This window comes from Onychostoma macrolepis, chromosome 13 (assembly GCF_012432095.1).
Source record: "Onychostoma macrolepis isolate SWU-2019 chromosome 13, ASM1243209v1, whole genome shotgun sequence".
NCBI classification, from domain to species: Eukaryota; Metazoa; Chordata; class Actinopteri; order Cypriniformes; family Cyprinidae; genus Onychostoma; species Onychostoma macrolepis.
This window is the reverse complement of record NC_081167.1, coordinates 6,969,077-6,993,858: the sequence shown is the minus strand read 5'-3', so window position 1 is coordinate 6,993,858 and position 24,782 is coordinate 6,969,077. Positions and strand designations below refer to the sequence as shown.

The 24,782-nt window shown below is 37.0% G+C and overlaps 1 protein-coding gene across 4 annotated transcripts in view; it reads right to left on the bottom strand.

Moving 5' to 3' along the window:
- Positions 1–24,782, bottom strand: part of prkn (parkin RBR E3 ubiquitin protein ligase) — a 141,481-nt gene that overhangs the window by 58,456 nt on the left and 58,243 nt on the right. For all 4 annotated transcript variants that reach the window (XM_058795299.1, XM_058795300.1, XM_058795302.1 and 1 more), the window contains 3 exons: positions 17,889–17,972; positions 17,141–17,256; positions 9,296–9,432 (listed from right to left, as the gene is read on the bottom strand). In XM_058795299.1, coding sequence (XP_058651282.1) covers positions 9,296–9,432; positions 17,141–17,256; positions 17,889–17,972 — 337 coding nt within the window. The remainder of the gene's footprint in view (positions 1–9,295; positions 9,433–17,140; positions 17,257–17,888; positions 17,973–24,782) is intronic.

The following is a 24,782-nucleotide window of genomic DNA, read 5'->3' as shown; positions in this document are numbered from 1 at the left end:
ATACTCTGCAGTGAATGGGTGCCGTCAGAATGAGAGTCTGATAAAAATATCACAATAATCCACAAGTAATCCACATGACTCCAGTCTATCAATTAATGTTTTGTGAAGTGAAAAGCTGCGTGTTTGTAAGAAACAAATTCATCATTAAGATGTGTTTAACTTCAAACAGTTGCTTCTGGCTAAGAAAACGAGTCCTCTATATCGCTTTCTCCAGTGAAAAAGTTGTCTCTCCTGAATCAGGTAAGAAATATTCACAGATCAAGCACCAGACCAAAGTAGTTCTAAACAAATGAGTTGTTGGATTTTAACACTGGAGGAAGAGAAACAATGGTTTCAAGTTGAAACGTCTTGATAGATTTGTTTCTTACAAGCTTTTTGATTTACAAGAATTTAACTGATGGACTGGAGTGGTGCGGATTACTTGTGGATTACTGTAATGTTTTTATCAGCTGACGGCACCCATTCACTGCAGAGGATCAATCTGTGAGCAAGTGATGTGATGCTAAATTTCTCCAAATCTGTTCTGACATGATAAAGAAACAAGCTCATCTACATCTTGAATGGCCTGAGGGTGAGTACATTTGAAGCAAATTTTCATTTTTGGGTGAACTATTTCTTTAAGCCACACTTTCAAATGCCGTGTTGGGCAGTGTGACACTCGTAGTTCAACTACATTTCTCAGTAGCGTGGTAGTAGTGTTGCTGTTTTCTGAATCAAATAGCTTTTCAGTAGTGAAGCTCTATTTTTGATCAAGTTTTGTTTGATCAACAAAAGCTAACGTTACATTATCCAAAGCATTTCTGAAACTCGAGCTCAGATCAGAAATATAACTGCTACATATCACTGATCTTGGATCAGTAAGTGACGCCACCGCCACTAAACCCCGTAACGCCATTGGCTCCTTAAACTGTCAGTCAAACCTCATTATTCCTCCCGTCTCTCTCATGAATGAAGTGCGGCGTGCAGTTTAGAGCATCTCAGTTAGTCTGCAGTCTGAAGGTAAATAAAACAACTGTTGATTGAATAAGTACAGCGTTTTCTTTATTCACCTTAGTTCACAATGCATAAACTAATGTTAACAAACACAACTTTTGATTTTAATAATGCATTAGTAAATGTTGAAATTAACATTAAGGTTAATAAATGCTGCAGAAGAATTGTTCATTCTTAACTAATGTTAATTAATGAACCTTATTGTTAAGTGTTACCCTTTGTAAAAATGTATCTGTATAGCCTACAATAAAGCCACAATTCCAACTACCAATAGGAGGTTTCCGGCCGACAGCAAACATTTATTTTGCCTATGTCACAATATGAGGCCCAGTACATGATACTGATTTTTGTTGCCAAATTGGTTTGGAACAGTTGTTGAATAAACAATTAATCCTGAACTATTATGCCTGTCTATCTGCTTGACTGAGAGTTTTATTGATCGCTGAGAGAGCATTGACTTGGTATGATGTTGGTTCAATATAAAAAAAATAGCTTAGATGTAGTAAACTACTTTTGCCATGTTACTGTAGCTTACCTTGCTACATTTCCCAGGACTGTAGCTTTAGTGTAGTGAAGCTTAATTTAATTTAACGCCAAGCAAACATGTTTGCACTCATTGAGATGTAGATAGATAACGATAATTAAAAAGCAAATAAAAACCATCAAATCACTCAAAGTTGCAACTTTAGATTGACAATAAGCCTATTTAGAAGACATTTGAAGCAGCAGGCATGTGTAAAAAGATAAATTATCATCTCTGTTGATAATCATACACCTGCAGACCAAATGCTAGCTTCGCATAGCATCATCTACCTGCCGCAATTTGTTTGGAGTTTGTTGACACCTGGAAATCTAACAGCGATTTACTCTAATTATAAGACACCTATTATGCGTCAGTCAATGGAATATTGTTATTGTTGCTAGAAATGGAAAAGATTAAGCAGGAATAGCCTGAATTCATCTTTGGTATATTTAACAACCAGGAAAAAAGTTGTTGTTTTGTAATTTAAAAATTATAATTCATTTATTTTGAATAAAAGCCACTTGGTTTGATATATACATATATCTACATACCTAAATGCATTTAGTTGCTGCCCTGTGATTGGCTCATTAGATATTTGCGTTAACAAGCAGTTAAACAGGTGGTCAGTGAGTATATGAGGATGCCTCGCTGCCATTGACCCGATTGACTTGTCATCAAAGCAAGTGTGAATTCAGTGATATGCCAATCAAATCAAACTCTAGGTGGTGTTTAGTTGCAGTTATTGCTGCTACAGTAAATGTTGTCCAATCAGGTATAATGGGCATTTACTTATTCACAGGGGCGATACAAGCCTATGTTGGATATTATCATTGTCACTCTTTGCACAACATTACATTCTGTTCAAAAATCTGCAACCATTTTTACTTCTTCAAATAGCCCATATTGGAGAATATAATGATAATATCACAGCACTGTATGAGCATGTGTTTCACTTATGTTAGTGTGTCACACTGTCACCTCGATATCTGTGTAAACCCAGCATGAGCTGGATGACTGGCTGCTAGTCAGTGAGCCAAGGTATCATATAAAAGAGCTGCTTTTCTTTCGTTCATCTTTCAATGGCATGGATTTCGGGGAAGTCTAAGAATTTTTTGTGTTCTATTATTCAGCGGTTTGGTTTGCCCCTCAAAACCCTGCTCGCTTTATCACATTATACATAAAACACAAAGAACAAGCACCCACTGCCACAGAGGCCAGGCTTTGAGCTTCACAAGTTCAAAGCCAGTCGACCTACAGAGCCATGTGGGTGTGTGTATAACTGAGAGAAAGACGGCTGAAAAGCCTCGCCGGAGCACCGTTACTCATTTGTCTGGAGGGAGAAAGTTTATTATTCAATGCCGAACTGTAACCTTTTGCTTTCAGCCAACAGGGGTGTACCTGAGTACTGCTGCAATTCTAGGGTTCGTTTGTATCAAAGCCCATACCGTGCACTGCGGAAACATATACAGTGAATGTTCGAATCAAGAAGATCCTTCTTTTGACAGCTAGCCCTACTGAGAAAGAGAGTGAGAGCAAGAGAATAATTGTAGAAGAAAGATACTAATTTAAGTCAGCAATTTTCCACTCTACCCATCTACTCTCATGATATTTCCAGTATGAAATCTGTTCTTTCCTGTCTTGTGCTACTCAGCTGTCTGAATACTAATATATATATATATTTATTATTTTTTTTTTTCAATTTTAGAATGTCTGTGCTGTTGAACGATTGTACTAACATAGCACAATAAAGTAAATATTATAGTGCGGTGAAAATGAGGATCCACTTTGCCAGTGTCACACAGTGGCTCTATGCAAATTCCTTTGCAAGACAGTATGTGTCGCACTTACGCGAGCTTTCAGGAGTAGCATTCCATATAAAACTGGGACAAATAACCAACAACATCTCATTGTGTTAGTGCAATAGATAAATTAAAAATGTTGTTTTATGTTTATAGCATTCTAGTTTTTAGGGACTTTTGGTGGGTCTGGGACCCTCAGCGACTCTCCTCAAATTAAATCCTTCTTTAAATATGTTGTTGGTGCCATGCTCTGCTGTTCAAGTTATAGCAACACATAAAGGTGTCCTTAGCAAGAAGGAGGACTACAGACTAATTAACATCAGAACCATGCATTCAATGTATGTTACCGCAGTATCATATTTACAGTACTAACATAAATGCAGTACTGTATTAAACAAATTAACCAGGCCCTAAACGTCCAGTTAAAACCAAATGGACTGCGTCTGGTCGCTTCACTTCTATTTTTTTTCTACATACTGTAATAAAATAATATGTGCTTCTCTCTAGAACAGGGGTGTCCAAACCTGATCCTAGAATGCCACTGTCCTGCAGTGTTTAGAATATGTCGACTTTATACTAGCCATTAGCATTTCCATTCATCTAATTACTAATCACTCTGGAACTGCAGGAAAATGGTACCAAGATGTGGATTCGCTGAAGGCACCACAAGAATAAATAGTTCCACTGACAAATACAACAAAACTAAACAAAACACAATCTGGCACTGATAAAACATCTACAAAACAAACCAATAACAAAACACAACTAAACTAAACCTGGCACAGCTAAAACAAAAAACTCTTCACTAATGACATCAAATACAGCAGACAGGGCAAAGCAAAACAAAAAGCAAAGCAAAACAAGAATTCACAAAACTCCACTAAACCTGGCACTACTAAAACAAAAGACAAAACAAGAACAGTTCCAAACTCTTCACTAATGACATCAAATACAGCAGACAGGGGAAAACAAAACAAAAAGCAAAACATCACAAATCAAATCAAAGTAAAGTAGAATAAAGGCAAGCAAAGCAAAAAACAAAAACAAGAATACTCAGTCCCAAACTCTTCACTAATGACATCAAATACAGCAGACAGGGGAAAACAAAACAAGACAAAGCAAAAAACAATACACAGTCCGAAACCTTTCACTAGTGACATCAAATACAGCAGACAAACAGGCACCGCTAAAACATGTACTATAATAAAATATGTGATCTAAACATTGCAAAAAAACTGTATATTCTTCACAAAAAAGGCACTGCTAAAACACCTATAATGAAATATTTGTTAAAATAATAAATTTCCTCTGTATAAAGAATACACAGATTCTTGTGAATGCTTATCAAAGGCCCTGAAAAGAGCCAAGTAGCCCACGCTAACCAGCCAAACCTTGATCCCCTTGTGTTTCTCCCTTGCCTTATCTTCCCGATTCCCTTATAATGCCACCCTCCTTCATCCAAGAAGTGACACTTTTATTGTTTATTTTATTTTCACGACATTGTTCCCTTTATAAGAAGGGAAATGAATCTTCGCAGAAAATCTTCCAGAACACCTGGAGCAGCACAGGCCTTTACAGAGACATACAGACTTACAGATAGAGCAAAGAGCTGATAAAAATCCCAACAGGCCTATAAATTTACACCAGATCATGCCATCCGTACAGGAATACTGATGTACCGTGCACAAAGTTCTAGGATTATTCATCTAAAGCGGATAGCAGTCTACCATGGATTATTTATACGCCAAAGACATTGATCCTTATATGAATACTAATAAAGGCCAGAAGCAGGATTTCCATGATAATCTCTGAACTCAATGCACGGTCCTGCAGAAGCATTAATCAGTTTTACAACATATATATATATATATATATATATATATATATATCCCTAAAGGACCATCAATCGTCCCCAGATCCGCACTAGCATGAGCTAAGTGATCCAAGCGAAGCAGCAAAGAAGTTTCAGTTGGATTTTTTCCCCAAGTTGACTCTCTGACTGGTGTTAGGAGTGGCTGCAGGCAGTCCGTGGTATTTAAGGATATTTTTCTGAGCTGATAAAATGTCAAGGTTGCCTCCAACAGGTGTTGTAGCAATTCCACCTTATCTAGCGTCGCACCAGCCATCGGCGGCTGAGCCCAGTTAACATGCAACTCTGCTCATATCACTGATAAGTATGCCCACACAGAGACATGCAGCCAACCCTTCACTGAGTCACATTTACTCAAATTGGGAATTGGTGTCTGTGTGTGTGTGTGTGTGTGTGTGTGAGTGAGTTTCTTTAGAAGTAGGATGATCAGATTTTAACTCTAAAAATCTGGACCCGCAGGTGTTAGAGAGCATCCCTGTGAATTTTTTTGTGGGAGGCGGCCATCTACCCATACCTGAAATAATGACAGGAATAATAATGGATGTAGATGTAAAAGATATAAAAAACTGTAATTTCATCTAAAATGAGAGAAACTGTCATACAGTGTAGAGGGCACATATCTTCAGTTTAAAGTTGCGACGGAATTAGCAACATGTAAGTATACATAGATGAATCTCATTTAGAAAATAGATACATTTTAAATTGCCATACCACCTTAAAGAACAGTTCATCCAAAAGTAAATGTCATGTTGTTCCAAAGGCATTTGGCATTTTTCCTTTCCATGCAATACAAAGGAAGTGAACTTGTGAACTGGATCCATCTGATTTGTGAACAAACCATTAAGAAGATCCATCTCAAGTAAATGAATTGTTCACAACTTATATTTCAGTCTTTTCCTCACACAAAACGACTTGAAATAAGTCATATGAACTACTTTTATAATTATTTTATAATACAAATTTTATACTTTTTTTTGTTTTTTTGTCAGTCAGTTTTACGTTTAAGAGCCAATTTGTGGATTACTTTTATAATACTACTTTGTCATTTCATACAGATGTTTTTTGTCATTTTTGAGTTTGAGAGCCAATTTGTGGACTACTTTTATAATTTATTTTGGTCATTTTATAGCATTTTCTTTGTCATGTTTGAGTTTGAAAGCCAATTTGCATACTACATTTATGATTTTTGAGATTGAGAGCCAAAAACAAAACACATTTTGAGGGTTACATCACATAGAAAAAACCCCACAGGTTCAAAACCCCAAACAGGGGCGTTTGGTTGCACTTTATTTAGTGTTTTCGCTGGAATGGAGAACGGGTGACAGAGTGAGGTGGAAGCCTTGTTTATATACTTTCAATCAACTTGTAATGTCCAAGAAAAAGCTTACTTTCTCCAATGTCATCCAGTTGAGAGTCAACTGATTCTTGAAACGGGAGCTAGAATGACATTGACAAGTGTTTATTTTAAGTCAGTGAATATAATTAGCCAAATAAGCAACTTTACTAAAAATGATGACAGAATAAAGCTGATAGACTGTTTCTAAAACCTAAATCTGACAGCACACAAAAGTGAAAAATGTGGTTATTATATTATAATAATTGATGATTTTTTACAGTGGTACTGAAAATACATCCGTTTTTAATGTATTTAAACTCTTTGCAAAACCTGTATGACATTGTGACAGGTTTATAAAACAATCTGCTGAAATGATCCATTTAAATAGTTAAGATCCGGCTGAAACGACTGGGGACCTTTTGAAAAATAAAACTGAGAAAGAACATTTTTGCAGCTTTTTTTTTTTTTTTTGGGACTGTGGAGGAAGTTTTGAGTTTTGTATATTTCAGTAGAGCATGTTTACATAGTACAACTAACTCTTGTTTCAAAAGATCACAGAAAATTTGATTTGTCATGCTACAGTGTGACCCATTCAAAATAATAGCATGATTCAGTGTAGCAGCAAGCGCAGGTACATTACTGCCCAAATTACTGCTGTAATTTTCAGCACATTTGCATCAGTAAAATTCTACTTGTTCTTAATGCTAATGATTCACACAGACCAACAGAAGAGGAGGAGTTCTCGCGCCCTGCACAGGATGCCGTGCGTGCTCCTCCATCGAAGGTGTATGACTAAATGTTAAGTGGAGATTTTGTGCCTTTGAGGTCAGCTTGTAATATGGTGTTATGTTAAAGCTCATTTCAAAAGAAGGTTAAGGGTGCGATGGCTTCCGCTGGATTTTCAGAGAAAAAGCTTCTTGAGCTCACACAATTGTGTTTATCGGAGGCAGACGATCATTCCTTCACATTTCGTGGATGTGACTGGCCTCTTTCATCTGTGCCTTTTGGACAAGCGTGTTTTGGCTGGACTGTTGAAAGTTGTTTAAAAGTGGAAATGGCATTTGAAGCTGATGTCTGACCTTTCTACACAATCTCCAGTCTGCAGCCACACACGCAGTGATAGATGGCCACAAAAACACGCCGTGACAACAATAACACAAATACACACACACACACACACTAAAGACAAACACTCACATCTATCTATCTATCTATCTATCTATCTATCTATCTATCTATCTATCTATCTATCTATCTATCTGTTGTATCTAGACTACATTTATTTGATACAGTAAAAACAGTTTAAATACTAATTGAAATATTATTACAATTTAACAGATTTCTACTTTAATACATTTCAAAATGTAATTTATTCCTGTAATGCAAAACTGAATTTTCAGCATCATTACTCCAGTCTTCAGTGTCAAATGATCCTTAAGAAATCATTATAATATGCTGTTTTGATGCTGAAGAAACATTATTATTATTATTATTATTGTTGTTATCATCATCATCAATACAGTTCTGCTGCTTATGTATTTATTTATTTATTTGAGAATTGATCTATTCGTTATTTCTTCCATTAGTCATTAAACCAGTGGATATTTATTTATTTATAAATAAAAAGGAACTTCTGCCATTATTCTTTCAATATTTTACAAAAATAAAAACATTCCAACATAAAATAAAGTGCCAAGAATGAAAAGGTAATACAAATATCAGTAATACACATGTTCATGATGGCTGCATTCATAGTCGCTTTTTGGGGAATGTTCAAAGATGAAAGCAGTTGCTTGAATACAAATCTCTATGAATAAAGAGCTGAAGTCACAACCTTATTCTAACTCAGGTAATCACACTGATATTGACAAGCTCAAAGATGGCGGCGCCCATAACACCGGGAAGTTTTATCTCAGTTTCCAGCATTGAACGAATTCAACCAAGGCATAGGTTCATCCATCAGATATTTAAATAACCAACAATGGCTTTAAATGCTTAGTAATCCAATGCATAAAGTATGTTTGAGCTCCAGTAGATCTTTGTGTGAATGTAACTCATTTCTCCATTTCCAAAAATTCTAAATAAAAATAAAAAAGCAATAAAATAGGTTACCAAAAAGTATGTGTAGTATTTTTGCTTAGTATAATACCAGAATTATAATACTGGAAATAATTATTCTAAAAAAAATTCTAGAAAAAATAACTCAAGTAACTGGAATTATTAGGTGGATTTGGAATCAGAACCTGAATTATTAAATTCTCTATAACTCCCATTTCTACCCAGAGTGCGCTGAGCACATGTCTTTACCGGCTGCAGCCAAAGCAAAACTGTAAGTACTGAGAGCACAAAATGAGACAAAAACATACCAGTGAAACAGAAAACGAAAGGAGGAGAATGGCAGTGAAACAAATGAAGGAGTGCAAGGGCAAGACAGCGGTAGATACAGAGAGATACAGCGCGTGAGAGATTGGTGGGGTGTTCTGGCTGATAGGGGGTCAATGCTTCTCCCCGGAGCCCCATTACCGGGTGGCATTAACGGATGTGGTGGGCCAACGGGGGCACGGCGAGGGCCCGGAGAGAGTATGTGTGTGAGCGACTGTGTATGTGAGAGAGTGAAGGAGAACAATTTGATAGTATCTCCTCTTCACTGCAGCCACCGACACACCACCATCAATCACTGCCAAACACAGCAGCCTGTGCACACAAACACACCAAATACAGATGCACACACACTAATAGCCATTCACATTGGTGAACACTTAAGGTATGTTTACCTGCGCAGGGCAGAGAGTAGCCCACCAGCGGCTCCTGGATAAACTGTCGCTCATTGAGTCTGGTCACACAGTACAGGTGGAAGCACTCCAGGCAGATCACATGACGCTCGGCACACTGAAACACCAGCACTGGAGTCCTGGAAGACATGGTGAGGCCTGAGTCACACTTACAGTCAACAGTTACACAACTCCTCATCATATTATAAAAGTGTTTACAGGAAACATACTACTAGTTTCCAGTAATAATGTCTGTCCACACTGAAAGCAGCAATACTGTAATGTTATACAATCACAGCCAATCAGAACATATCTGTTGAGCATACACTTAAATATCTTTCTAAGACATAATAATGGGAAAGATTGACAACTGATATTTATATGCATTTTATGCAAGTCTGTTATACTGTTATAAATATCTCAATGATTACATGCTACTTCATCTTACTTTTTGGCCATATAAATATCAGCATCTCCACCAAATTGCATATTTTTGCACAGCCTCTGAATAAAACTGAGGTTTCTTTTCCTCCTTGAGTATGAGCTTCAATAAAAGCCTGATTAACATGTATGTTGCTTTGATGCATAAACAAATATTGGATTAGTTTCACACTGGTCTGAATAAAAACACCAGACAGGCAGAATGAAAAGATTCACTCTCTGACAGCAGGCAACATTTGTCATATTGAAATGTGTCACATAGAAAATTTTCACAAGAAATTTGTCACACAAAAAAAAATGTCCAGGCCACATTTTACCACAAAGTCAAAGCAAACCAAACCAAAAAAAAAAAAATAGGAGAATATGGGCACATGACATGGAATACTCATACAAAAAAAAATATTTAATCACACTGCAAGACCATTTAAAATGACCTGGTGATAGCAAAAATGGTGAATACACTTCTTAAACATTCATAACCATTTTAACTAAAAATCTACCAATAAAAAGAGTCAACTACCAAAAGAAACCTACCACAATTCACAATGTAATTATTAAACAATTAATTAATTAATTAATTTAGCCTTATGGCAATGAAAATTTTTGAAGGGAACACGCTAAACAGTCATGAAAATAATGGCACAATGTAATAAAATATAATGGTCCAAAATAAGAGTTTTATATTCTTTCTGATTTTGATTTTGGGGTGAAATATAATCTGGAGAGTTATCATGACATTCTGATGAGGAGAGGGCTTCAGGGAAAACGGGGGAGGATAGAGAGCTTGTTTAGATATGTCGCTTGTTCAATACCTTCAGAAAACTTTAAATGATCTCAAAGACCCTTGATACTTTAGTGTATAAGCAAAGAAACAGCCGTCTGAAATCTCATGACAATTTTCTTTCCATTTCTCCAGAAGTCCCCCTTCACTCTCAAACACAGACTCACTTGACTGGAAGTCAACTTGCTAACACAGTGTTCCACCTCTCTGACCCCTCTCTCCTGCTTCTATTGTAAGAGACTGGCCGCGTCCTTGTCAGTGCCCTTTTAAACAAATGGAGGAGATCTCTGAGGAGGAGGAAGAATGGAGTGGAGGACGGTGGAAAAACAAAGCTCTACTCAGGAAGGTAATTGCAGCACTACTTCAATCAGTCCTTGATTTGAATGGTGGTTGTTGGTGATTGGGCTCCATTGTCTGGTTTCTCCAGGCGCTTGACGCCCGCCCGACCCTCCGTGCGAGAGCAGCAGGTAGGAGCGTTTCCGCAGGACCGCCCCGCTAATAGCTGACCTTCATTGGCAGGACACACTTAGCGCCCGCTCTTTCTGAAAAATGCCCACTGTTGATTGAAGGGCCGCACAGCAGGAGGTGTATGTAGGTTCAGGAATACGAGCAGCCTGTCTTTCAGAATGTTTGTATCAATCTTTAGTTTACTTGTACAATGTGTTGCAGGTGTTTCATCTTTTCTTTCTGATGGATCAATCGATCAATTATAAAGTCTCCAGACTGCTCTGTCAAACTTGTTTTGAACTTGTTTAGAAAGTTACTTTTCCCATGTAGTCGTTGTCTGCTATGTTTCCATCCAAAGATGCAAATTTAACTTATGCGCAAAACTGGAATATCGCATAAAACATTTGTGAATTAAGCACCATTTCCATCCAACTAGTCAAAAAGAACAAAATCGTCACTCCCTGATAAGCTGGCACTAAATATCACTAAGAAAAGTAGGAGAAGCCACTGAATATAATCATTTTCATATATGATGAATTACTTGTGCGAGCGAGCAGATGAAACACAATAAATGCTGTCATTGCATTTGGAGGTGGATGCCTGCTGTTTGGAAACACAGTCGTGTAAGACAATTATACAGAAATACTTTGGTGACAGACTTTGCTCAGGCATTTCAGAACAAGATTTCAGATGCTGTGCAACGAGATCGGTCCGCTGGTTAGTCGAGTAAGTTATCCAGTCCCATCGTGCAAAGTCACATGACTTTTTTGATGCGCATGGTAGAATTTATTCGGTAAATGTGTTACCATCGTAGTTTATGTGCATTTTTTCTTATCGGATAAAATGTTTATCCTACTCAAAAGGTTTATCTATGGAGTCAATTTAATGCCGCATATATATGCAAAAGAAAATAAAGTTTTGCAAAAGAAAAGAAGTTTTGCAAAGAAAAATAAAGAATTGCAAAAGAAAATGAAGTATTGCAAAAAGAAAATAAGTTTTGCAAATAAAAATAAAGAATTGCAAAATAGATAAATAAAACAGAGCAAAAGCAATGATTTTGCAATACATATTTTCCATGGCCATATCTACTAATTTATTTGCAATGCAGCTTTTATTTTGCGTTTCAGTGAAGTTTGAGCTTGCGATACTGTTTTCCCTTTGCGCTTCACGTTTCTGCGCGTCTCACTTTGTGGCGCTGTTTTGACATGGGGTGGAGTCAGGGACGGGGCGTGTCCAACAGGCCTGGGCATGCCTCCCTGGAAGTGACGTCATCGGCCTGAGACGCAGATCACAGCTGATCCAGGCACCGTCATTGAGCAGAGGCATGCGGGCGGATGGTTTCCTTTTATTCACTAGCTTTAAAACATGCATGCTTTCGTTTTATTAACAAATGTATATGTGTATTAGCAGCGTTTGCTCAAGTTAAAGAAGTTGTTAATATGAACATCTGCTGTTTATTTCTCTCAATGTGTGCACACTTTTATAGCATTAAAATGTGTATTGTTTCATCTGGTTAACTAAATGTGCATTAATAGTGCTTGTTTAAAATCTCTTAACCTGTGCACAGCGCTCTTTGTTTACATTAGTTCAGAGTTACTGCTAGTTTTAATGTAAAAGAATGCAATTAACTTCACAAACTATACATCATTAAAAAGGTCTAAGACTCAAGCTTCATATCCATCTCGACTTCGTTTTTCATTTACATAACTCCTGGCATAAATTAAGAAATGACTGGCACTGGAAGTTTAAAAAAAGATTAAAAAGTCATTTTGGTTTAGTTTTGTCGTGGCCACGAGATATTAAGTCGTGGGAACGTGATAATACTGTTTTATGTCGTGGCCATGAGTTTAATCATGCATAAACAAACCCGCGTGACCATAGCAACCTGGGATTATCAGAGACTGATCAAATATATTTATCCATCCCACAGTCCGTTGATCGTGTCTTTTTATGTAATATATGTGTATATTAGGCTATTATTATTATTATTATTATTATAATACAGCCCTGAACGTTAAGAGATCGAAATGAAGGGAAAATAAATCAAATACATAACAACGAATATAAAAATATTACTAATACTAATAAAATACATGGACTTACAAGACTTGTGGGATGGATAAAAATGTTTTCTTGTCCAATATTTAATCCAAAGTTTGAACATTTATGAGTAGAGGAATAAACATCTAAAACATCTTCATTTGAACGTGATGACAGGAATTATGCGTAAATTTGTCCTGATGGCGCTTATAGGTATAAATGCCCCATTTTTGTTCTGGTTTTATCTAAACAATTTTTTAACAATAAACAGGGATTGTAAATAACACAATTTTAGTAAAAGTCAATGACTGTAAGACTTGGATATTTTTAATTGAAAATATAATATGTAGCCTATTTGAAAAACAGACATGGGTAAAATTACCCGTGGTGGTGTTAATATAATAATTTAATAATGTATTTTTTTTTTATAATTTCTTAATTAAAAATAAAATATTAATAAATACATCTCTGATAATCCCAGGTTGCTATGGTCACGCTGGTTTGTTTACCCATTAATATCTCGTGGCCACGAGAAATTTAAACCAAAAGACTCAAGCTTCATTTTTTTTAAACTTCCAGTGCCAGTCATTTCTTAATTTATGCCAGGAGTTATGTAAATGAAAACGAAGTCGAGATGGATATGAAGCTTGAGTCTTAGACCTTTTAATGATGTATAGTTTGTGAAGTTAATTGCATTCTTTTACATTAAAACTAGCAGTAACTCTGAACTAATGTAAACAAAGAGCGCTGTGCACAGGTTAAGAGATTTTAAACAAGCACTATTAATGCACATTTAGTTAACCAGATGAAACAATACACATTTTAATGCTATAAAAGTGTGCACACATTGAGAGAAATAAACAGCAGATGTTCATATTAACAACTTCTTTAACTTGAGCAAACGCTGCTAATACACATATACATTTGTTAATAAAACGAAAGCATGCATGTTTTAAAGCTAGTGAATAAAAGGAAACCATCCGCCCGCATGCCTCTGCTCAATGACGGTGCCTGGATCAGCTGTGATCTGCATCTCAGGCCGATGACGTCACTTCCAGGGAGGCATGCCCAGGCCTGTTGGACACGCCCCCGTCCCCTGACTCCACCCCCATGTCAAAACAGCGCCACAAAGTGAGACGCGCAGAAACGTGAAGCGCAAAGGGAAAACAGTATCGCAAACTCAAACTTCACTGAAACGCAAAATAAAAGCTGCATTGCAAATAAATTAGTAGATATGGCCATGGAAAATATGTATTGCAAAATCATTGCTTTTGCTCTGTTTTATTTATCTATTTTGCAATTCTTTATTTTTCTTTGCAAAACTTATTTTCATTTGCAAAACTTTATTTTCTTTTGCATATATATGCGGCATTAAATTGACTCCATATTTTATCCTCACGTTTTTTATGCACATTTTTAGAATTTATGCACACCTTGGTGTTTACGTCCAGATTTTTTTTTTATGCGATATTCCAAAATGCACATAAAAATTATTGCTTTTAAAGTTAATACATGTTAAATGTACTGAATTGCAACTGAATTGCAATCCCATTGAGTCATAGTAAATGTGTAATTACAAATATATTTAAATACATCATATGCAAGTTTCAGTATAAATTACATTATAGTATACTTTACTTTACCATACACTTAAACTAAAGTTCAAAAATAATAGAAGTACTTATGAAATGACCTACCGTATAAAAATGTACTTAAGTCAGTCAAAAAGGCACTCTAAAATTCAGCTAATATAAATTTAAAATATAATACATTTCAGTTAATTGGAATTAACACTGAAGTGTCCAAAACCATCACATTCAGTTTGCAAATAAGTATATTATTTTTTGATCCCAATAAACAAATGTTTATTTAAATAATTTTATTATTTAATATTATTTTAATATATATGTATATATTAAGTATTGAAAAAATACGTTGCTTGTCGTTTATTTGTAATTGTTTGTGAAATTTGTGAAAATTGTTTCAAAGTAAATCCTTACACTAAAAAAGGTAGAAACAATTTTTAAATGGAAAGTAAATTGTATAACTGATAGTAAATTTCACAAATGTAGAAAGATTGAGATACTATTTTCTTGTAAAATATTTCTTGTATTCTAATAATCTTTGATTTATTTAATTTGGGGATTTAATGTGTATACACATACATATATATATATATATATATATATATACAGTGAGGAAAATAAGTATTTGAACACCCTGCTAGTTTGCAAGTTCTCCCACTTAGAAATCATGGAGGGGTCTGAAATTGTCATCGTAGGTGCATGTCCACTGTGAGAGACATAATCTAAAAAAAAAAATCCAGAAATCACAATGTATGATTTTTTAACTATTTATTTGTATGATACATCTGCAAATAAGTATTTGAACACCTGAGAAAATCAATGTTAATATTTGGTACAGTAGCCTTTGTTTGCAATTACAGAAGTCAAACGTTTCCTGTAGTTTTCACCAGGTTTGCACACACTGCAGGAGGGATTCTGGCCCACTCCTCCACACAGATCTTCTCTAGATCAGTCAGGTTTCTGGCCTGTCGCTGAGAAACACGGAGTTTGAGCTCCCTCCAAAGATTCTCTATTGGGTTTAGGTCTGGAGACTGGCTAGGCCACGCCAGAACCTTGATATGCTTCTTACAGAGCCACTTCTTGGTTATCCTGACTGTGTGCTTCGGGTCATTGTCATGTTGGAAGACCCAGCCTCGACCCATCTTCAATGCTCTAACTGAGGGAAGGAGGTTGTTCCCCAAAATCTCGCAATACATGGCCCCGGTCATCCTCTCCTTAATACAGTGCAGTCGCCCTGTCCCATGTGCAGAAAAACACCCCCAAAGCATGATGCTACCAACCCCATGCTTCACAGTAGGGATGGTGTTCTTGGGATGGAACTCATCATTCTTCTTCCTCCAAACACGTTTAGTGGAATTATGACCAAAAAGTTCTATTTTGGTCTCATCTGACCACATGACTTTCTCCCATGACTCCACTGGATCATCCAAATGGTCATTGGCAAACTTAAGTCGGGCCTGGACATGTGCTGGTTTAAGCAGGGGAACCTTCCGTGCCATGCATGATTTCAAACCATGACGTCTTATTGTATTACCAACAGTAACCTTGGAAACGGTGGTCCCAGCTCTTTTCAGGTCATTGACCAGCTCCTCCCGTGTAGTTCTGGGCTGATTTCTCACCTTTCTTAGGATCATTGAGACCCCACGAGGTGAGATCTTGCATGGAGCCCCAGTCCGAGGGAGATTGACAGTCATGTTTAGCTTCTTCCATTTTCTAATGATTGCTCCAACAGTGGACCTTTTTTCACCAAGCTGCTTGGCAATTTCCCGTAGCCCTTTCCAGCCTTGTGGAGGTGTACAATTTTGTCTCTAGTGTCTTTGGACAGCTCTTTGGTCTTGGCCATGTTAGTAGTTGGATTCTTACTGATTGTATGGGGTGGACAGGTGTCTTTATGCAGCTAACGACCTCAAACAGGTGCATCTAATTTAGGATAATAAATGGAGTGGAGGTGGACATTTTAAAGGCAGACTAACAGGTCTTTGAGGGTCAGAATTCTAGCTGATAGACAGGTGTTCAAATACTTATTTGCAGCTGTATCATACAAATAAATAGTTAAAAAATCATACATTGTGATTTCTGGATTTTTTTTTTTAGATTATATCTCTCACAGTGGACATGCACCTACGATGACAATTTCAGACCCCTCCATGATTTCTAAGTGGGAGAACTTGCAAAATAGCAGGGTGTTCAAATACTTATTTTCCTCACTGTATATATATATATATACACACACACACATTAAATCCCCAAATTAAATAAATCAAAGATTATTAGATTATATATATATATTTGTAGCTGCGGGTTTTTATTTATAGGTTGTAATCAATTCATAGCCCTAATAGAAACCAAGCAACCAATAGCATTGTTTGTAATCGTGGCTGGTTAGGACAAAAGCTTTTATCTTTTGTTGATTTATCGCATCAGGCTTGTTTAGGACGTGGTGAGATTAATGTTGTAATGAACTGTCTGATTGGTTCTTTGTTGTGCAGACTCATTTCGACCTCTATAATGGGTTTAGCTACAGACACATGGGAAAAACCAAGAGCTACTCACATGATGTCAGTGCAGGCAATGCAGGGCACTCTGCGTGTGTTGGGCATTATCAAGTCCAGTGATGCTGAAGTGTCATTATCACAGGTAGGGTGGGCAGCACATTTCAGGTAGAACTCCTGCAAGAAGTACAAATGAGATGTAATCATGCCCTGCAAACCCCCATGAACAGTCTCAAACAACCCAACTGCAGTGGTTTTTATGGATTTGCAGCATGAGGGTGGTAATATTGGACCCAGCTGAAATAAAGCTACCAATTTAGTCCAACCAGTGGACAGTCCTTTTTGTCTGTCCAGCAATATAGCGCTAGCTGGACAAAAAGGCACAATAAAAATGGTGTCTGGACTGAAAATGTGGCTTTGTAAAATGAATAAATTGTGGTTGAATGTAGTACGTTGACAGCTTTGGTATAATGTAAGTGACTATGTAATGATAAAAAATTTGGGTTTGAACTCAGTGTCATGTTGCAGGTCTATTCATGTCTTTCACCACAGTTTCCTGTCCTCTTCTGCTATATCTTTCGTTAAAAACAGCTTCTCCCAGCCAGCCAACCTGATGTTTAGCTGGTTTAGCTTTTCAAGTCGGCTCGCCTCCAAGCCTGACCAACTTATAAGTGACCAAATGTCCTTTAAAACCACCAAAACAGTCCAGCCTAACAAGCTTGTCTAGTCATCTTTTGTTGGTGCTTTTTCATTCAGGAAAGTGGCACAATAATAATTAACATAATACGATAAAATTGTTGCAGACTCACCGCAACTGTACCATCACAGTCTTGTGACTGACATACTCCATGAATCCTGTTAGGGAGAAGGACATCATCCCAGCAGCACGGCCCCTACAGACACACAGAACATCACAGAGATGATGGACGTCAGTCACAGGAAGATGAAGAGAACTATAGTAATTGGACGAAAAGTAAAGGACAGGAATGTGAAGAGAGAAGGGTCAAAAGAAAGAAGGACAGTTTAACTCGAAAGTTTAATGTGAAATAGATCAAAACCCCACAACACTGGTAAAACATGCCTTTAAATCCACATGAAAAATGTACCTATACATACAATTCACTGCTGTTTCCAGCTGAATTGAAAATTAGTGGAAGTTAAACACCAACAACTTTTATTCCTTATTTTTACATGGTTCCTTGCACAATATTATGTTATGACCTTAAAACACTTTTTACATAGTGCACAATTTGTTATAATAATACATTTTGATGGCTGTATCACATAACCCGCTCCATATGCATGGCTATTCTGACATAGTAAACTTGCTCAGCGGCTCACCTGGTGCAGCACTGCACTTGCAATTTTCAAAGTGCCGGGTACAATACCGTGAAACAGAAAACTTGATAAAAGAGCTCAAAACTTGTAGAAGCCAGATAAAATGGCATGGCTGCTTTAGAAATGCGTTTTTAATCTTATGTTTGCTTTTGTTCACACTTTCTGTTAGGTTTAATGTTACATTATTTTCGATTGCAATTGAGCATTAACATTTTAGACCCGCTCACCGTCTATTTAATTTCCAAACTGCTGTGATTCATGCAACAATCAAACAACTAGATTCCTGTTCCTCTGTTTCAAATAAAACAGAGCATTTTGGTTTTAGCGCCACTCACTGGATATTTCACTTTGAAAAAAAACCTACAGTAATATTATTTTTCAAAAATGTCGCCACGGGCGTGATTTCCTGATGAGTCTGGGTTGAAAACCCAATACCTTGAAATGCTAACACTAATTCCAATGTTAACTCTGATCTCTCAAACCAAATTTTATGGTCTTAAAGGAGTAGTTCACCAAAAAAAAAAAAAAAAGACAACATTTATTATTTACTTACTCTCTCTCAAATGTTTTTTTCCCCCACTGAAACACAAAGAAGCTTAGTCATAATGTGCAAAGAGTTGTGCAAGAGTTTTCTTTTCGTAAAAATCTACTGAAAAACATCAATGCAGGTTTGAAACGACATGAAAGGGGAGTAAATAATGATAGTTTTTCATTTCAGAGTGGACTATCCCTTTAAAAATCACCAGCATCACACAGCCCTCTTTCTCTACCTGCCACCTCCGTCACACACTCTTCCTTGTCCTTCTGCCAGATTAAGACACTCTCTCCATCCATAATTGTTTTGGGACAACGTCCCCCCCCCTCCGCCTGACTCCGACCGTGCCTGATTAGCATAAGCATTTAAACATTCTGACAGGGCCCTTAATAAGCAAGAGAAAAGGTTAAGAAAATCATTACTCGCCCACAGGGGGAGCAGGAGGGGGTGAAGGGAAGGGAGGGCGGAGGGATGAAACCGCCGTGCCGTGGTGGAGGAGCCCGGAGATTACACGAAGACACCTGCTTAGAGACAGCAAGAAAAGGTCACACAGACCCCTGGCGTGTCGGCTCAAAACAAACGCACGCTCGCGCACGCACGCACGCGCTGCTGCGAGTGTAAATGATTAATGAGAAAAACGGCGATGAATTATTCAACAACACACCTCCAGCATTGTTCACATCAGTCTCACCTCCCCACCCTCTCAGGACGTTTCTTTTTTTTTTCTCCATGGAGGAGAATCAACATCGCAGTCCCACAAAGCCTTAATTACATTATTGTTTAACAAACAGGGCTGTGTCTGTGAGCCAGCTGTGAGGATTCTACTTCCTGTATCCAGCAGAGACCCATCTGATACACACAGACCCAACTCAAAGCGCCTGATTGGTCGACTGCGCTCGCGTTCACAGCACTCAATTATAGACGTTTGAAGTCAATGAAAACACAAACATGGCACACATCCAGAGAAAACAAGGTTGAAGCACACACGGCAAATACTCTGTGTTTAAGCACATGGAGGGAACAGAGCAGTAATCACAGTGACATCAATCTCTGCTTAGATAAGAAACCATCTTTGGTGAAAATATCAACTGCAGTTACACTATAGGCACAATTAATACAATACACTTTCAAAGCATTTATATACTATGGGAAACATCCCACATTTTTGTTGCAAGAGAAGTCTGATAAACTATATTATTAATATATATGTGACCCTGGACTACAAAACCAGTCATAAGGTATAATTGTTGCAATAGCTAAAAATACATTGTGACTGGTTTTGTGGTCCAGGGTCACATATTACTAATATGCATTTATAACGTTACAAAAAAGTTATATTTCAAATAAATTCTGTTCGAACTTTCTATTCATCAAAAAATCCTGAAAAATAAATAAATAAATAACTTCCACACTTTTCCACATTTCAGTAATACTAATAATAATACTAATAATAATAATAATATGGACCATATTAACATACAAAATAGTTATTTTGAATCCAAGTAATATTTGACAATATTGCCGTTTTGATGCAGATGAATGCAGCCTTGCTGACCATAAAACACTTTCAAAAACATTCCCAAACTTTTGAATGATAGTGCAAGTTTACTATTAATTTACTTGTGTATTTTAATTTGCCTATTTAATTTTCATGTGAATTGAATGTTTACTGCTCTAAAACTGCAAAAATCACACTGTTTAGACATGCCCCAAACTATGAAAAAGACCCAAACCCCATAGAAAATGTTATTACTTCTCAAAGTACAAAATACTACTAACATCCAAGTAATAAATAGCCATTAATCCCAACTCTAAAGGCATTTTAATGTGATTTGTGCCAATGTTTCGCAGTGTATTGAACTGTGTGGAGCGAAGCATGAAGCCACAGCATTACCCCTGGCACCGTGTTGCAAGCAGGTGAAGCGTTGTAATGCGATGCTCAAAGCTGACCCTGTTTGCCGCTGACCTTTCGAAGTGCAGCCAATGATTAGCAGATAATTCACATAAGGTATCATTATGTGGGCTGTGCCAATGAAAAAAAACAAAATAAAATGGAAGAGAGACACAGTTTCATATTCTGACATTCAGAGAGGAGAAAAAAACATTCCACAAATTCTGTTTATACAGGCTTTATTTGATTTTAAATGTAGGCTACTCAAGTATTTTGAGTAAAAAAGTACTGATCGATTTAACGTTTGTTTTGTAATATATACTTATATTTAATAATTTTATATATTATAAATATATTATGTAATCCTACTGCTCAAAATACATGAGGGAGGGGGGCTTGTCATACACTATCAAAACAATAAATATATTAAAATATCAATTTACATCAAGCAAACAAATGAAAAAAAGTTTAAGGAAAACCTAAACGTGTGTTGACAAACAATCTTTACATTTTTTTTTATATTTTGAGAAGAACGCTATGCAAACATACTAGTTTGAAAATTGTTTGAAATAGCTTCTGCAGCTGTGAAGATGCAGGGGCATTAATTTGCATTATTTTAAAGTTGCATTATTTTCATTTACAATAATAAATCTTAAAATTCAGTTGTTGGCAATTCTTGGCTAATTTTGAGACAGACTTGTGAATTGTGTCCGAACCCACTTTTGTAGTTTAATGACAGGAAAAACGCTCGGCGCGCCCGGCGCATGGTCTAAAAGGGTTCTCCCTATTCTCTTTATGAGTAATGGCTGTGTTTTGGGCATAACCTGCAATACACCAATCAGAGTCCCATCTCCCATTTCCTTTAAGAGCCAGTTGTGCTCATGACAGGCCATATGACTGACAGGTAAAGCAACCAATCACGTTTCGTTTTGTGCCGCATCACGTTTCGGGGCGTGGAAATGTCGCCACAATAACAGACGTGTAAAACGCTCGGACATATTTTAAAGATTCTATGCCGCGAACTTTAAATTTTTCACATACTTTTGAAAATTCAGCATTTAGTTGACCCTGACGCGCATTGTGGACCCGCCTACGCGCTCTTTAAATAACAAAAAAAATACTGCACCATTGACTTTAGATCAGGTTTTAGTTGGTTAATGGCGCAGTCTATTTCAGATGCCTCAAAATAACAATGCACCTGGACACACCTCGTTTTCAGACTAGCATGCCCATGAGCGCATAAATGAGCGCAAATGCATTTGCTATTTAAACAACGTGTCACAGGATGTGAAAATAATAACTGTGACGGGCTGAAACTAGCAAAAAAAAAAACCACTTGCTTCAGGCGCCGCATTGCGCCGGATGTATGATAGGGCCCATTGGGTTTAGCAAGAACTACAATATTATGCTTTCATGTGTAAGTGAAGTAGAAGCTTCTCAAAATTAAAATATATACTCTGATAAAGTACAGATAATTGAAAAGCATATTAAGTACAGTAACAAGGTAAAAAATACTTTGTTACTGTCTACCATTGGCTCCACATTCTTTTGACTTCACTATTGCTTTTGACTTTGAATAACACACCTTTTCCTTTTCCTTTGTTTTTGTGCCTCTCAGTGAATAACAGAATACATTTTTATTAGGGCTGTTAGTTGCATGTTAGGGCTATTAATTGCATGATGCTACTATAATTTTTTTAGTTCATGCAATGTAAGTCATTGGTAACCAAAACAGCTGTCTTCAAAATACCTTCTTTTATGTTCCACAAAAGAAAGTAAGTCATTCAGGTTTAAGTAGCCTAAATGATGACATAATAATTTTTTTTTTTGGTGAACTATCCCTTTAAAGTTTTTTTTTTTTTTTTTTTTTTTAATAATACTCTAAATAAGAAACTAAAACGGCTCACTTTATGAATGGGCTAGTGAATCACTGATTCACCCGATTCGTTCAAAACGCGGATATATTCAGAAACTAAACACCGTGTTGCTCTGAGACGCACAACTGCTATGGATTTATAGGTACATTTTTTGTTGGCAAAACTGAGCAAAAACGGACAATGTTGTGTTTAAAATATAACAATAACTTCTTATTTACTGAACTGTTGTATAAAATCACATTTGCACTCATTATATTCGGGACAAAATCAGCAATCGTGTGATATTGCTCTCGCTGCTCGTGTGATATCGTGTATCATGTGATATAAATATGAGACAAACTCATACAGGAGCATTTTTTGCCCCGATATCTTGAATTTTAGGGCATAACTGCATTTATGGAGTTGCTGTCCTGCATCATATTTGTCAGCAGTCAACTGTATGAAATGTAAGATGAAGTACAGGTTTGGGTGCGGGGCCAGTGCATTAAAATAACTAAAAATATTTTAATCATGTCATTTTTTCATGAATAATTAATTAGGTAAAAAGCGTTAAACTGACAGCCCTAATTTTTATATTTCAACCTGCTCATCACATTTGTGTCACAAGTCATATGGATACTTTTACAGCTTTTCTGGTGTAGATAGTCCTTTTTGGATCTTGCCAACTGATGTCATTTAAAAGAAGGACAGTGCACTTTCTTCAAAAAGTCTTCTTTTGTGTGCACAGAAAAAATACAACACAAAAAATTATAACAATATGAGATTAATAAATGGTTAAATAATTTCAATTTTTAGGCGAACTTTAGGGAAAAAACAAGTGAATAGCTCAACTTGATACACAATGTACGACAAATATTAAATCTGAAATGCTAAGTCTGTAATGTAATATCTATGGGGCTGGGGGTTTCATTACAATGGGAACATCCCGAACATTATAATTAAAACTTCTAATTAAAGCCTTAGGGCACATTGAGATATTTATAATGCCAGCAATGTAGTCAAAACTGTATTTCTCATAATTGTGTTCTGGAGAGATGTAAGCCAAGGTTATTTTCTATTAATGTTCAAAGCGCAAAGAAACTCATAACAGCAATAATAAGCAGGTTTTCCCCCTAAAGGCCTAATTCAGTGATGTAGGTTTTGAAGATCCTGGTGTAAAAGTGTTTACATCATGCACACAAATCTGGTTAAAAGCTAAACCTGGATGTTTAAGCTAGGATTTGCTGATGGAGATGAATGTATTTGATTGAAAGTGCTGCTAAGTCCAATATCTCCAAAGGTCCAAATGAAGTGCTCTGACAGCAAGTGCGTAAACTTTGCCGTCTTCTTCTCCTCAGCATATTTGGAGAAAGTTCTCTGGAGAGAGTTAGATGAGGAGAGCTGGAACCCGTTTCAGGCCCGAGGATGTTAAGAGCCAGACGCATCACAAGATTGGCAAAGGAATGGGGCGGCACTGGCACCGAGACAGTGGACAAACAGATTCTCAGCGCCGAAGACCACCGCGAGCGGAAAGAAAAGGCAGGTGCAGCTTAGTGACGTGTCAGTCAGCCTTCCCAAACAGCAGCAGAATGCGGAGAGGTGGGAATGCTGCCCACGCGCTGGGACAGGAAGTCCATACGGACTAAAAGATAAAACAGGCCACGGGCAGAACTACGGAGGGATGGGGCTTATGACAGCCGTGTGGGGGCAGCGAGACGTGGGTTTGTGCTGTTCTGTATTCATACTTTAGGCTAAGAAGTGTCACTGTTAGTTAGTTATGAGACTTGGGGCAACAGAGCAAATGTTTCTGGTTAGGGTTTTTTTTTTTGTCTCAAAGCGCTTATGAATGTGGACTAAAGAACAGCAATAATAAACAGGCTTTTCCCCTAAAGTCATCATTCAGTGATGGAGTTTATGTGGCTGGAGCATGAGGCTGCATTAAAATAACCCACCACAGCTTGTTTAAAATGAATGATTTAACCAGAGTTGCAAGAATCTAACTTGTATTCTGGTACAATTATCCATAATAAAGAAGGGAAATTCTTCCCATTGCAAATTCATTGAAATGTATTTATGTTGGATT